Source organism: Alexandromys fortis, unplaced genomic scaffold, assembly GCF_014885135.2.
Source record: "Alexandromys fortis isolate MF-2015 unplaced genomic scaffold, M_Fortis_MF-2015_v1.1 scaffold_72, whole genome shotgun sequence".
Lineage (NCBI taxonomy): Eukaryota > Metazoa > Chordata > Mammalia > Rodentia > Cricetidae > Alexandromys > Alexandromys fortis.
This window is the reverse complement of record NW_026067969.1, coordinates 9,100,800-9,115,227: the sequence shown is the minus strand read 5'-3', so window position 1 is coordinate 9,115,227 and position 14,428 is coordinate 9,100,800. Positions and strand designations below refer to the sequence as shown.

At 47.1% G+C, this 14,428-nt stretch overlaps 1 protein-coding gene across 11 annotated transcripts in view; it reads left to right on the top strand.

The window, feature by feature from the left end:
• Positions 1-14,428, top strand: part of Ralgps1 (Ral GEF with PH domain and SH3 binding motif 1) — a 251,711-nt gene that overhangs the window by 93,104 nt on the left and 144,179 nt on the right. For 2 of the 11 annotated variants that reach the window (XM_050154886.1, XM_050154882.1), the window contains one exon: positions 9,277-9,360. The exons of the other annotated variants lie outside the window; for them this stretch is intronic. In XM_050154886.1, coding sequence (XP_050010843.1) covers positions 9,277-9,360 — 84 coding nt within the window. The remainder of the gene's footprint in view (positions 1-9,276; positions 9,361-14,428) is intronic. 11 annotated transcript variants of the gene reach the window in all.

Sequence of the window (14,428 nt, the reverse complement as noted above, 5' to 3'; positions counted from 1 at the left end):
TTTTTTTTTTTTTTTTTTTTTTAACCTGTCTTTTGCTTCATTGTTCTGGTTTCTCTGTTTCTGCTGGCTTGTTCTTATGCCTGTTCATTCCCTTCTGCGTGGCCAGGGCAGGATACTAACTGAACTATAGCCACCCTGCATGAAGACGTTGCATTGATGGACTTGCAGGGTATAGAACCCCAAATGCCAGTATGTGTTGAGATTTATTCTGGGGTATTACAGGGGAACCTAAACTTCTCCACCCTGTTTTCCCCTGATGGCTATTCTGTCTAAGCTCCTATCCCCTGGCTGACTCTCATTCTCTTCTTGTTGCTCATGGTAATATAACCAAGAGCCTCTCTGAGCCCAGCCTCCCACATCCCAACCCCAGGCAGCAGGCTCCTGACTCCCAGCATCTCCTGACATAGCCTGTCCATGGGCTCTGCTTCCAGGTAAAAACCAAACTGATTTCCAGAGCTATTGTGAAGTCACTCATTGAAGGGTGGAGCCCTTCCACCTCCATCCTTTTGACCAGCTTGAGTTTATCTTTTCCTTCTCGGCTTTTCCTTCTGGGCTTTTCCTCCTGGGCTGTATCAGGCATTGCAGGAGCAATGTACCTCTCACATGTGTTGCCTGGATTCAATATAGCAGTATCTGTCGGTGGTTTGGGGCTTTGGGGGTTTAACATGAGGACAGATGATGGGCAGAAACCCAATTTCAGTCACAGACTAAGCCTATTGCCCTTTCACCCTTGACTACACCCGGTCTCACTGAGTATGACAGGAGGAAGAGTCTCACTTGTGTGGACAGTGACACATACAAAACCATTCCTGTTGTATTCAGAGCCATTAGCATCTACTAGAGCCAGGGAGAGTTTGTGGCTCTGGATGTGTTCTTTCAGTAGATAGGGCTCTTCAAAAGGGCCCTGGTGAGTACCAGTTCCACTTCCTACTAACTGTAACCTTAGGTAAGTGGCAGTCTCCCCGAGCCTTGTCTACCAAGAAGAGATGATACTAGACCCATGTCACCATATGGATTCAGTTGGTAACTTGCAGATATACCTGCCAGAGACCTTGGGCCATTTGGCATGCAGTAAACCCTGCTGTTTGTCCTGAATCTCTGCTCCTAGAAAAGCTCATGACTACAGTCCCTTTTATCTCTGCCTTTGCAGCCAGGGGCTACATGCCCCTTTCTGACTTGGTAGATCCATGAGTCAGCTTTGATGCCCACTGAGACCCTTAGGAGCCCTTGCCTAGGCACTCTATAGTAAGTTATATCCTGTCACCCAGCTGTCTTCTTGACTGGCACCTTGTCATGAGTAGGTTTTATTGGAAAAGGGTGAACATGTGTTTGTCTTTCTGTAATATCAGAATTTATTGAGCAACAAGAAAATCACAGGTGACATTGATTTCATTATCTTCAATTCACTAAAAACTTCTGAAGCACTTGGCAGACTTGGCCACTGGCACGTACAAGATCTTCTATTCCAGTCTTAATTATTAACTCTCAGGTCACATAATTGTCTTCAGAGCGAGACAGAGAGAGACACAGAGTAAGAGAGAGAGAGAGACAGGTTGGTACCACACAAGCATCAGAGAGGCCTTACTAAGGGAAGAAGTAGGAGCCGCTGCAGATGCCATAACCTAGTCTGAGAGTTGGAGGTGCAGGGCTGGGTCTGCACTAAGTGAGCCGCCCCAAGCAGGGGTGTCATGTCAAGTGGAAGGCCTGGGGACAGAGTTGGGCGTTCACTGCCTGTTGATCATGTGATGCAGGCACCTGATAGTCTGGTGATGGTGATGAGGGTGTTGTTGTGACCATAGGAGGACAGGTTTATTCTGGGGTACAGTTCAGAAGAATGTCATCCATTATGGTGGGAAGTCATGTTAGTGGGAGTAGCCTGGTCATTGTCATCCGCCGACCAGGAAACTGGGCAGTAGCACTCATCTGACTTTCTCCCTTTTCCCTTCTGTTTAGTCTGGGACTTCAGCCCATGGGATGGTGTCCCACCCACATTCATTGTGGGCTTTCTTATCAGTTAAACCTCCAGAAACACCCCTACAGACATTCCCTAGAGGTGTGTTGTCTAGGAGAATCTCAGCCAGTTAAGTTCCAGTAAAGATGAACCTGCACCCGGTGTTAGGTGTCTCTTTTATATAACCCAGGACAGGGTATTGCACCATTTCTTGGTCTGGTATGTTTGATAACTTCACAGGCCTGACTCTTTTTTTTTTTATGGTTTTGATATGTCCATATACTCTTGACTTAATTTGATTAATTGACAGGTGGTAGTATTTTAGGTGAATAATGTCGTACCCATGGTTGGTGCTGGGCAGACCGTGGTTTGTTGTGCAAACCATTTGTGAGGCCATACTGCTTTGACATTTGAACTTAGATTGGAGAAAACCTCTGTTTTATAAAATAGTTATTAGGGCACAGCATAGCTGTAAAGCGACTGTCCTGTACAGTAGTAGTGACACCTGATTGCCACGCATCTGCGGGAGCCTCTGGAGGCCAGCAGCCCTGCGCTGGCTTAGGTAAGAATGGAGACTTACTACCCTGCCTGTCTGCTGCCCGAACAGATCAGCTCTTTGCTTGTTTCTCTTTAGAGATCGTTGGCCAGAGCAGTGGTGAAGGCTGTGTGAGGATGATGACACACTCGAAGATGGAGAACAGTTACGAGGTGCAGAGGGATGACATGCGGGAGGCACCTAGCACAGTTGCTGGCATGTAGTGCGTGCCTAGGAAATCTTGCAGCCCATGCTAGCTGACCTGGCCCCTCCTTTTAGGCTTTGGCAGGCCTGGAATCCTGTAGACTCCAGGCTCTTGACCTAGGGTCTTAGCCCCGTTTCTCCCTGTCCACTGCTCCTTTCCTTGGGATTGTTGTTTTGCTAATTTAGGCAACAGGTTGAAAGCGCCAGCCTTTGTTCTAAGCACATACAAATGTGGACTCCTCTAGTCTTTATGGCTAAGAACTAGTCTAGGTGGTGGGTGCTGTTTTCAGGTGAGGTCAGGCTTGTTCAGGGAACTGTAGCCATAGATTCAGGGCCATTTTCAGGTGAGTAAAGACAGACATGGAGAATCAGTGACTTGTCCTGGACCACAGAGTGAAGGTGTTACCAGGTCCACTTAACCATTGTCTCCTGTCCATTCTGCTCCCTGACCTTTCTGTGATGCATATGCCTTCAGTACTCACCTAGGAGACTAAAGCCAACTCTCTGCCAGGTACCAGTGGAAGGGTCTCTTGGAGAGCTAACGTTCCTGCTTCTACCCTGGGACCCTTCATTTGTACATACTTTCTAAGATGACTTCCTGTAGGTGGCAAGGCCTGTATGTCCCTCAAGGACTTGCTGGCTCCTCTGTTGCTTGTCTGTCTCCTGCACTCACCCTTACACTCCAGCAGAGGCCAGCTCTGATGTATTCTCTTTCTCAGGGAGACTCCACCCCAGTCTAGGCTGGCCTTGCTCCCACTGCTCAGTGACCTCCTCTCGTGGTGCCTTTGTCTTCCAGCTCCTCTGAAGAATCTCCGTGAGTAAACCTAGCCATTTTCCCCTTTGTTTCTATTGCTTTTATTTTTCTTCTGCCAGAAAGTGGGGTGGGAGGAGGCAGGAGAAAGCTTGTAGTGATGCATAGAGGTGGAACGGTACCGGTGTCTGGTGCCAGCCTCATGGTGGCTCTTCCTTGAGGTGCTGTGTTTTCCTTGTGGACATACTGAGTGAATTTGACTTGGAGAAGGTTGCAGTTGGAATTAAGCCCGCCTATTGGTACTAGCTTCCTGTGATCTGGAGGCTGAGATGCCATGGAGGTCAGTCTTCCCCAGAGCTCCTCTTACAGATTTCCTCATGCTCCATGCACAAGTCAGGGTTAGGCCTTTCTTAGAGCATGCCATGGTATCTGACATCCAGAGCCCTAAGCTCAGAGCGGTGGGCTCACCTCAATATGGGACTCAGAGCAGGTGGGCTCACCTGACTGTGGGACTCAGAGATGCTATATCAGATGAGTAAGACCATGTTGACACTGTTGATTAAGAATGCACACAGGCGAGGCTGTTAAAAGAAAGTTGATTTTGTGCTAATTAGAGGTCTTTCCATAGACAGTGCTAGTAATGAACACTTGCCTTTGACTGGCAGAGTGTCTAAATGAATCCTGTGTTACTGAGATTTTTATTTATGGCAGCTATGTAGACACACCCTTTTGGGTCTGGGCCTACAGAAACTGAGGTGCCCTGTGGGAGCCAAGGAATATGTGGCCAACAAGGAACTTGGACTCTTGGTTGAGCTTAGGACAGGAACATGGGTGCCACAGGGCTACTAGCTGAAGCCAATGGCATGCGTGTATCTACTACACCAAGCAGCAGTATATAGGAGGCAAGCGTGGACAGTTCCAGGTAGGGTTTGGAGCCTACATAAGAAATGAGTACTGGAAGATCCTGGAGGACAAGGACAGTCAGGTAGAGAGATTCAGGGCACAGTGTAGGGCCATGGCATCCCAGTCAGGAGTTGACATTGCTGGAGGAAAGAGCAGTGGCAGGAGAGCAGGGCATGCAGGAGGGGGAGGGAGGATAGTTGATGATACTCTGCTGTGGAGGAGAAGGAAGGGGGCTGAAGGAGATGGGGGGTGTGGCCAGGCATCTGATAATATTGAGTGAGGCTTAATGTGCACTCACATGCAGCAGGAAGGGAAGCGAGAGTGGAGGAGGTTGAAGATTGGAGAGGCCACTGGGAAAGCTGAATGGTGGATGGGGCCAGGTCCTTGACCAAGGAGGCCAGGAGAACTGCAGGTGGCACAAGTTTCCTCCTCACAGTTTCTCTTTTCTGGTGGACTCAGGGAATGTGCACGAGGGAGAGCAAAACCCAGAAGACTGCTCTTAGTCTCCTCCCACACCCTCTTGATCTCAGCCCAGAGTCAGAGCCGGACAGCCAAACAGTCTGTAGATCTAAGGCTTTGGGAGGGCCATGTCCAACCTTGGCACATCCAGGATTTAGAGCTGCCAGACATTCCCAGCCTCAACCCAAACCCTTTTTCAAACCCTTAGAGCCAGCCTTGTCTCCTCTGGTCAGTGTTAACCTTAGAGCCAGCCTTGTCTCCTCTGGTCAGTGTTAACCTTAGAGCCAGCCTTGTCTCCTCTGGTCAGTGTTAACTTTAGAGCCAGCCTTGTCTCCTCTGGTGAATGTTAAGTTGATCACAATCATCTTGGTTCTATAGCAAGAATCTTTTTAGACCTTAGTGACTGGAAGAGTCACTAAGTGGAAGTGTTGTTCTGTTCCTTCATATTTTTCCTGCATTTACACAGATGCAGGAAATCCTACAGGGCCAAACATGGAAGGGGAAGAGTGCCAAGGAGTTGGCCCAGAGAGTGTTGTAGTGTAGATAGAGCCATCTGATTCCACCTGACATCTTGATAATCTTTCTGTGCTGAGGGTGGAGGTTCCAGTGCCAAGGAGCTCAGACCTTATTCCCTCAAAAGGTACTCCAGTGCCTGCTGTGGGCCAGCAGAGTCACTCCTCAGGGATGGAACCAGTGTGTAGGACCTTGGTTACAGGGTGGAGGGCTGGGATTCAGAGTGAGGCCTCTCTACTTGAGGCTCTTTGCTCAAACCAGGCAGTCAAAGCACCTCTCAGACAGTGTTTCGCACTGCTGAGGTTTTCATTTGAAAGGTGCCCAGTCTTCTAGTGTATAAGGCTCCCTAGAGAATTGCCAATCCTCCAAAATAAAACAACCCAGCAGTGTTCAAATGTAGGTCTCAGAGACATTGGAAGTGAATAAATTCAGGGCAGCAGTGTGAAGTGCCTGTCCTGACTATTGACTGCATGACTTTGGTGAAAAGAGATCTAGAAACCATTTTAAGACAGTAGTGGGAGGAGAGAAGGAAGGGGGCACTTGGTGTTGGAGCTGATGCTGAGCACAGCTCCTGCTACTCTCCCTCCAGTGTGTACCCCCACTACTGGAGGAAGACATCTGTCAAGTGCCCACATGGTCTAGGCATCCCATGTCCTATGTCCTACAAGAATAGAAGTTCTACAAAGACAGATACCATACCACTGGGGTGTGGACAGCCAGGATTGGAGTTGGTTTTAACTGTGGATCCATGCCACTTATCTTCCAGGTGTCTTCCCAGGTAGTCATGGTGCAAAATAAGAACATGTAGTCTGAACTAAACGTATACATACACATGCATATACACATACATCCTTCCCGAGCACACACATTCACACACTTCCTGCTACAGCTGTTTATTTTTGTGTGCAGGGAAAAATATGGAGGGAAACACCATCAGTCAGAGACTGGACACTAAGCAGCCTAATCCCTGAATGTTGTTTAAATGCACTGGTTTTATATTTTATTATAACACAGTTTATCAGCATTGACATTGGGGATCCTAGGAGAGAGAGACCTTTGTCTTGACAAACTCTAACAGGGCAGTAATATAATATATGCTTAATGGTGTGTGTGTGTGTGTGTGTGTGTGTGTGTGTGTGTGTGTGTGTGTGTGCACAGTGGGGGAGTAAATTCCATTGAGGTGGGTGAACTGTGTGCTGGAAATGAATCCAGGTACACATTTCACACAAAGTGCAGACAGCAAACAGGTGAGCCCTACGGCACTGAGATTGACTCAGGTGTGAGTCTGAGAAGTGGAGTCACAGCATTCATTCAGGAGAATGAACACAGCACCACTTGTTAAATGAGGTGTGGTAGTGATTTTTATGAGAAACACTGTAAGAAGGGCCTGTGTGTTTGCTGCCTGCCTGCATGGGTGCTACTTGTTCATCTACTCCAGTTGCATCTGTCAGGTGCTAGTGTTTGCTAGTTTATATCACTGCCTTCAGACTTGGATCTAAAATTGTGAAGCTGAAATAGATTTGACCGGGTCCTAGCTCACTGTCTTCATGGGGGTGATAGTAGCTGCTCATAGATGTGAGGCAGCCAGAAAGAGGTGTGTCTCAGTTCCTGGTTGATCTTCAAGTGTCCCCATATCCGGGCAGTTCATCTTTCAGCCAAGCAGGCCACAGTTTGGTTACAGCCGGTTTCCCAAGTGTGCCTGGCTGGGACTCATCACTGGGTCCTGAGATGCCCTGATGAATGCTTGCTTCAGACATAACTGTCCGGCCAGCAAGTTTTTCCTTTGTCTGTTTCCACTTTCCCAACCTCTGACTTCTTGATACATGTTTGTTCCAGCTGGTTGACAGCCTATTCTCACTGAAAATCCTTAAAATGTTCCAGGTGTGTACTTTAAAAAAAGCTGCTAATGAGGAAGAGGCCTGGTAGGAATCAGAAGGTCTTGGAAGTGTAGGTTAAGAATGTCATCCCTCCCTTTCTTCTCTGTCAGGGCACCCAACAGCACAGGCTGGAGATGCTGGCCTTGCCTTGGCCTTAATAGTCTCCAAGTTGTCCCTGGTGGTTCCTAGGTTTTTGGCCCCTTATTCAAAGAGTTGAAATAAAGGTTGACTCGGATTACAAAAGTGGCAAGGAAACTTTATTGGATCAAAATAATATTCACTACAGGAAGAAACATTCTGTCAAGAGTGAGAGTGGCCATGCGAATAGGGGACTCAAGATCTCTGATTATTATTTAGGGCTTCCTTTTATGGGGCTCAAGAGAAGGAGTTTGGTTGCTAAGGGCTGTAGCATGGGTTGTTCTCTGTTTTGACTGGCAGGTTTATGTTGAAATAAGGAGCTGGGGGAGGGGGGCTGCGTCCCCAGCACCCCAGCCGCCTGCTAGCTCATGCCTGAAATAACAACACACAAACTGTATTCATTAAAAACTGCTTGGCCCATTTCTATCTAGATTCTTCTAGGCTAATTCTCGCACCTGGACTAGCCTATTTCTAATAATGTGTGTAAGCACCCCAAGGTGCGCTTACTGGGAAGATTCTAGCCTATGTCCATCCTGGGTCTGAGCTGTATGGGAGAGCAGAGCCTGGCGTCTCTGCTCCAGAGAGCAGAGCTGTTGAGTCTCTCTGGGAGCAGAGCAGACTCTGACCTCACTTCCTCTTCCTCCCAGAATTCTATTCTGTTTACTCCTCCCACCTATGCTTTAACCTATCAGGACCAGCCAAGCAGTTTCTTTATTGCTCAATGACCTTCCTCCATCAGGTTTACATTATGTAAACTTTCATTTACTGTACATGTCTTTTCCCATAATGCATCTGATTTTAGTCATATGCCTACTTAATTATGCACAGGCATGGCATGGTAAATACGGGATAGTCCACAAAAGTTCACTTAGAGGACACAGTTTGCCTTATTGTTCAGGTACTTAAACTAGTTCAGGCTGGATTGGGCCACCAGCCTCATAACTGGATATAAATGAAGTATAATTTAATACAATTTGTTTGTCTAATGGTTGTTAAATGGCAAGAGAAATTTATGCTGTTGTTCAAAGAAGGGAGCGCTTGCAGCTCAGCGAAGGTGGGCACTCTAGCTCGCTAGCAGGTTGCTAGGTAGATTATTCAAGAGGGATGTGTATGGTACATGCAGGTGTGAAGTCTTGGGCTGTCAGGCACAATATTAAAAGACGGGCGTGTGCACAGCCCATACCAAGTGGAGTCCTGGGTTGCTGAACTCTAACCTGTGCTTGCCTGCCTCTACATGATCACACACAATTGCTCCTGTTGTCCACACAGGAGCTAGCCTTGGTGACAGCTAAAACTTAGTCACTTTGATTCATCAAATCACACTGCTAAACCTGCTGGGAAAGTGGATATATGCTCCCACACTAGTGATAATTTTCTCTTCGGTCTCTTTGGGGGTACAAGAGATGGAAGGGGTCAGCTTCAGGAAGGAATCCCAGGAAATCCCAGAAGTGTCTCTGGTTGTTGAGGGCTTGGCCAAGGACTTTTCCTGATTACAAGAATGGAGGATACCATGTGAACAACAAAATGTAAGATTCTTCCGCTAGTTTTAATTTTCAGCTAGCCTAGAGCCCTGGAGCCATGTCCAGGACAGGGTGGGTCCTACGGGATTAAACACTTACACCCCTCCACAGACAGTCTGCACTATAAGAAGGCTTCTTCTCTTTGTCCCTGAGATGCTGACAGAATGACAGTAGTAAATATTTTGGCAAAGAAATCTTGGGAAATTGGAGCAGAGTTATAGGGGAGAGTATTCCATGTCTCTGCTGTTCCCTCGAGTCTGCCTGTGTGTATCCTCACCTCAGACCCAGCCTTCCTCCTCCATCTGCTGAGTTTAGGTACAGCCAAGCTTTAGCCCTGCTCACCTCTGTGCTCACCTTACAGCCAGATGCCTGTGTATTTTGCATCCTTACTGAATTCCTGTTGACACCCACTCTGTGCTTCCCAGGAATTGGCCAGCTGCGGATGGAGTAAGAAGGAGAAACACAGTCTTGCCCCTAACGTTGTGGCCTTTACCCGGAGGTTCAACCAGGTAAGCAACATCCCTGCAGTGTTCTGTCCTCATGGCAGTTCACTGTACCTGTAGCCCTCAGGGTTCAGTCCAAGCTTCTTGGCCCTGGGTCCTAGAGCTCTTTCCTGACCGCCCACTGCCATTCATTTATCCATTCAGTCTGGTTCACAAAGTGAGTAATAACATTCCTTTCCTGTGCTGATGCCACCGTACAGAAGCTCAGGTTCTGGGAGGTCAGGGGCTGGGAATCTGCTTTCCCTTCTTGCCTCATTTCTCTGCCTCCTTTTTTCTCCAGGCTCCAGCATCCTGGCCTGCCCTCTCTGCCATATCTATGTCCCAGTAGGCCCCTGGTTCCCATGTCCTGTGTTCTTGGCCCAGGACTCTTCTTTTCTGCTTAACTCTAAGTCAGATCTTAGCCTGAGCATCACTTCTGCAGGGAGCAACCAGCCTGTCTGAGGTCTCCCCATCACACATCCCCTCATTTCTCCATGTGGTCCTCAACTCAACTGTTTTTGTTTTGTGTGCCCTGTCCTGTTCATCATGTCCCTACTACCTTGTCAGTATTAGGTTTGTGTGTAAAGGGCCCTCGGTGAACACGTGAAGCAGTGAGTGGACGGTCAGGAGATGCTTCTGGAGTTGCTTCTCCTCATGTCCTGACCCACCTGGCCCCACATTCTCTACGCTGACTTGGTCCAGCTAGCACTCTGGAATGTGAAGATGTTACACTGTGATTGGTTTAATAAAGAGCTAAATGCCCAATAGCTAGGCAAGATTGGTAGGGCTTCTGGGCAGAGAGAGAACTCTGGGAAGAAGAAAGGTGGAGTTGCCAGCCAGACACGGAGAGGAAACAGGAGGTACAAGATGGAAGAGAGGTGACCCCATGTGGCAGAACATAGATTAATATAAGTGGATTAATTTAAGTTGTAAGAGCTAGTTGGAAAAAAGCCTAAGTAAGCTAAGGCCAGGCTTTCGTAATTAATAATAAGTCTCCAGGTCATTATTTGTAGGCTAGCAATCCAAAGATAGTCCAACAAGAAAGCTTGCTATATCCAGGTATGAAGAGCTACCTACCACCTGCAGTGGAAGATATGGGCTCCTAGGAGCAAATGAGAAACTCAGAGGCAAATGGACCAATTGAAGGGACCAGTGCTTCTGATTTCTCCATCAGAACCTCCAGAGCATGTACTTTGATAGTAAGCTCCCACAGGTTCCTTTTGCAAAACCAACCTCCATAGTGGATTCTTCTCAATGAGCACAGTGACCTAAAGGCTGCATTATTGTGTGGCTGACCCTCTGGGTGCTTGGGCCCACATTTCCTTGGGGTCTCTGTTTCAGCTGGGCCTTACCTTTCAGAAATGCCTGGCCCTGTACATCACTGTTGCTCAGCCTTTGCAGCCATCTGTAGCCTCTGCATCCATCTTGGACGGCAGGAGCCTCAGGCAGGCACTGACTTGTAGTCTGAAGATCAAAGCTGGGGTTGGCATTGTTTGTTTGATGAGGTGTGATAGGCTTCACAGTTTGTTTAAATAGAGAAGTGATTTCTTTCTGTATTGAAAATCTTTTCCTTTCAAACTGAGCTTAATCTTAAAAAAAAGGAAAAGAAGTCCATTGTAGTGGTGCCACCTTTAATCCCAGCACTCAGGAGGCAGAGGCAGGTGAATCTCTGAGTTTGAGGCCAGCCTGGTCTACAGACTGAGTTCCAGGACAGACAGGACTACACAGAGAAACCCTGTCTCAAAAACAAAACAAAAAAGGAAGAAGAAAAGAAAAAGCCAGATGTGTGCACAATGTCAGAGGACTCATAGTTTCCTTAACAAAACTCTTTGACTGGGAGCCAACCCCATCTCTAGGCAGCCATGGAACTCACAGAGGGTGGGTCCTTGGGGACACTGTGATCTGTTTTACACAGGGGTGCCAGGTCAGCTTGGCAAAGTCAGTATAACTGTGTGGCAAACAATTATATTGTGTCCACCCAGACCAAGTGGTGCAGTGATCCAGAAGCTAAGCCATGTTTTCTCAAGCAGAATGCTCCAGGAAATACAGGTCATGGAGAACCAGAGCTTCTGGACACAGCCTGGGAGCTTTGGCTTGAAAACTGGCCAGAGGCCAGCCTTGGCCCACTGCTGGGACTGCTGTCTTTGGGATGAGCTCTCTGGTCCACTTATGGGTGGACTTAAACCATGTGACGATGAGACTCCTTATCAGACTCCAGATAAGAGCTAGCAGCCCACTGACCACTCTGAGCCTCAGTTTCCTCATCTGCACCCAAAAATAGCAACATCACCCACCTTACAGAGCTGTCATAAGGGTAACAGGAAGTTTGGCAGCAGTAGGCTGCAGATATTTCAGAGGGGTTCTAGGAAAAAAAAAATCTGAAGATCAGAAGGCTAGAAGGATGTTGCTGGAGGATTTGGGACCCAGTACAAGTTTCCTGCTCAGTTCACTTGCTCCTCCATGGGAATTGAGTGCCTCAGGGTTTACTCACAGAGTAGCAGGATGGTAGAGCTCATCCAGGCTCACCCAAGGTCTGTTATGTCTCCACCCCGTGGAGTTTATCCTGGCCTTCCGTGTTACTAGGAGGACCTGACAATATCACAGCTGAACCTGCTTCTAGAAAGTACACGTACATGAATTGCATTTGATTTGGGGGTTTGGTGCTGCCCTGAAGTGTGTGCAGGGAAGCCAAGTTTGAGCCTTAGCCACTGCTTGTTAGCTATAGGATATTGGACTGGCTTGTGGCCTTTGCACTCATCTAACTCATGGATCATCTCAAGTGGGTTTTGAAAATGAAATGAGAAGCTGTACTCAACCCAGAGGAAATGATTCATTAGCTTCAGAAAGTCTGTGCTGTGGCTAAAAGCACCTGCTTAAAAGTAAGGTAAAGCAAAAGCTAGGGACTGAAGCTTAAGAGTATGTCAGTCCAGCAGTGTGCTCAAGGGGGACTTGGAAAATGGAGGCAAAGGGGAAATGGGTGGAAAGTTTGCTGACCATGTAAGCCTGTTGGAAAGTCCTAAGCACTGACAGTGGCCCGGGTGAGAGAACATACAGCACATAGACTGTCTCTGCTTGCCTGGGAGCCTGCAGGCGGGAGCATGGCAGGACATGTGGGTAGTCCGTCTGTGCATACAGGCTGGAAGGATTGGGGCAGGGGCAAGGGGGCTTTAAGCAAAGAAGGGGCAGGAGTGAGGACAAATTACGACAACAGTCTGCCTAAAAGGAAAACGGACACCAGGCTCCGGGGACTGAGTGAGAGTGAGAAAAGGGGAGAATACGGACCAGATTTGAGGTTTGGGGTCCATGGTGAGAGCATAGGATTTTTTTTTTTTTTTTTTGCTGTTGGACAGCCCTAGACAGTGGGGAAGGAGGTGACAGAAGGGGCTGGAGGTGACAGTTGCTGTAGTCAGAGTGGTCCAGGGATGTGAGGACACGTTCATTTGCAGAGATGCTGTAGTTGCCTAAGGAGAAAGGTGACATTTGGCGACAAGAGGAAGACAGTGATCCATCTGTGTACATGTAGAGGCCAGAGGTTGAGCTCAGATGCCATTCTGTACGTGAAATCTTTCTCTTCCTTCCTCTCTCCCACCCCCTTGAGACCAGATCTTTCACTGGCCTGAAACTTACCAACTATGCTTGTCAGTAAGTCACAGCAATCCTCTTGTCTCAGCTCCTCACAGCTACTCCCAGCTTTTTATGAGGGTGCTGGGAACTTGAACTCAGGTCCTCTTGCCTACACTGCTAACATTGTTATTACTGAGCCATCTCTCCCAGCCCACTATTCTTAAACTTGGGCTTTCCCTTTTCTCCCCCATTTGTTTTTTGTCTTGTTTGTTTTATTTGTGGATGACTAACTGCATAGAGTGCTTTGTCTTCACAGTCATTTTTTCCCACTCATCTGCAGGACTTCATTCCCAGGGGATGTCCTAGTACACTCCTGTCAAACGAGTGCTAGCTATACAGCCCAAACCACTTATAGCAATGATAGTCTCTATGTATAAAAAACTTAATTAGTTTCATGACCAAATGGTCTTTTCAACATTTCAAAAATTTAGGGTAAGTATTCTATTAACAGGCAGAATAAGAAAAAAAACATATAAAATCCAACATTTATACATTATTTAAAAAAATAATCAAATTAGAAAGGGGCACTTCTTTGACTTTCTAGAGAATTCCACAGCAACCGTAAGCCTGGATGATCCTGATGGTAAGACGATGTGCTCTCATGCTGGTCCTGTGAATACTACACAGACATCCAGGAACAGTAAAAGACATTTGGCCGAGAGAGAAAGAAATCGAGGTAACTTTATTCATAGACATGACTGTCTATAGAAAATTACAAATAAGCCATTTTTACAAACTCATGGCACTAATGCACAAGCAAGGGACACAAGGTCGTTCACTGCACAGAAGGGGTTGCTTTAGTTGTACTAGCAATGAAGAATTGGGATCTGAAGATTGAGAGCACTGTTTGTAATAATGCCAGAATACAAACAAAATTTAGGTGTTTATTTTTACGAACTATGGTTTATATGTTGAAACCTATAAAGCCCTGAATTGAGTAATCAGAGTAGATGTTAGGAACAGGGAGAGGCTTCGTCTTCATGGATGAAAAGACGTGGTGTCATTACGACGTCAGTTCTCCACTTGACATTTAGGTTCAGTGCTGTGTGTGAGATCCAACAGATGCATTCCAAAGGTTGTATAGACTGACCAGAGGCCTGCAGTACCCAGTGCAATGCTGGAATAGAGAAAACGCTGCAGTCACTGCTGACAGAAGAGCAGGGACACCTAGGCCAGTGGGCTGGAATGTGTGCCGAGAGTGTGCTGGGGCAGCTGTAGAGTGCACTATCTGCGAGTCTGTGTGCATGCGCATGTGTGCAGGTGAATTTAGATACAGACTTTAAGCCTTTCATAAAAATTAACTCAAAATGGGTCAGATACTCAGATGTAAACTTTTAGGAGAAGACATAGGCCGGGAATCTCTATGCCCTTGGATTTGATGGTGAGCTGTTAGAGACCAAAAGACAACTGTGAAAGAAAAAAAGTTAGTGAATTTATTAAGACTAAGATACTTCCATTATGCAAAAGGCAC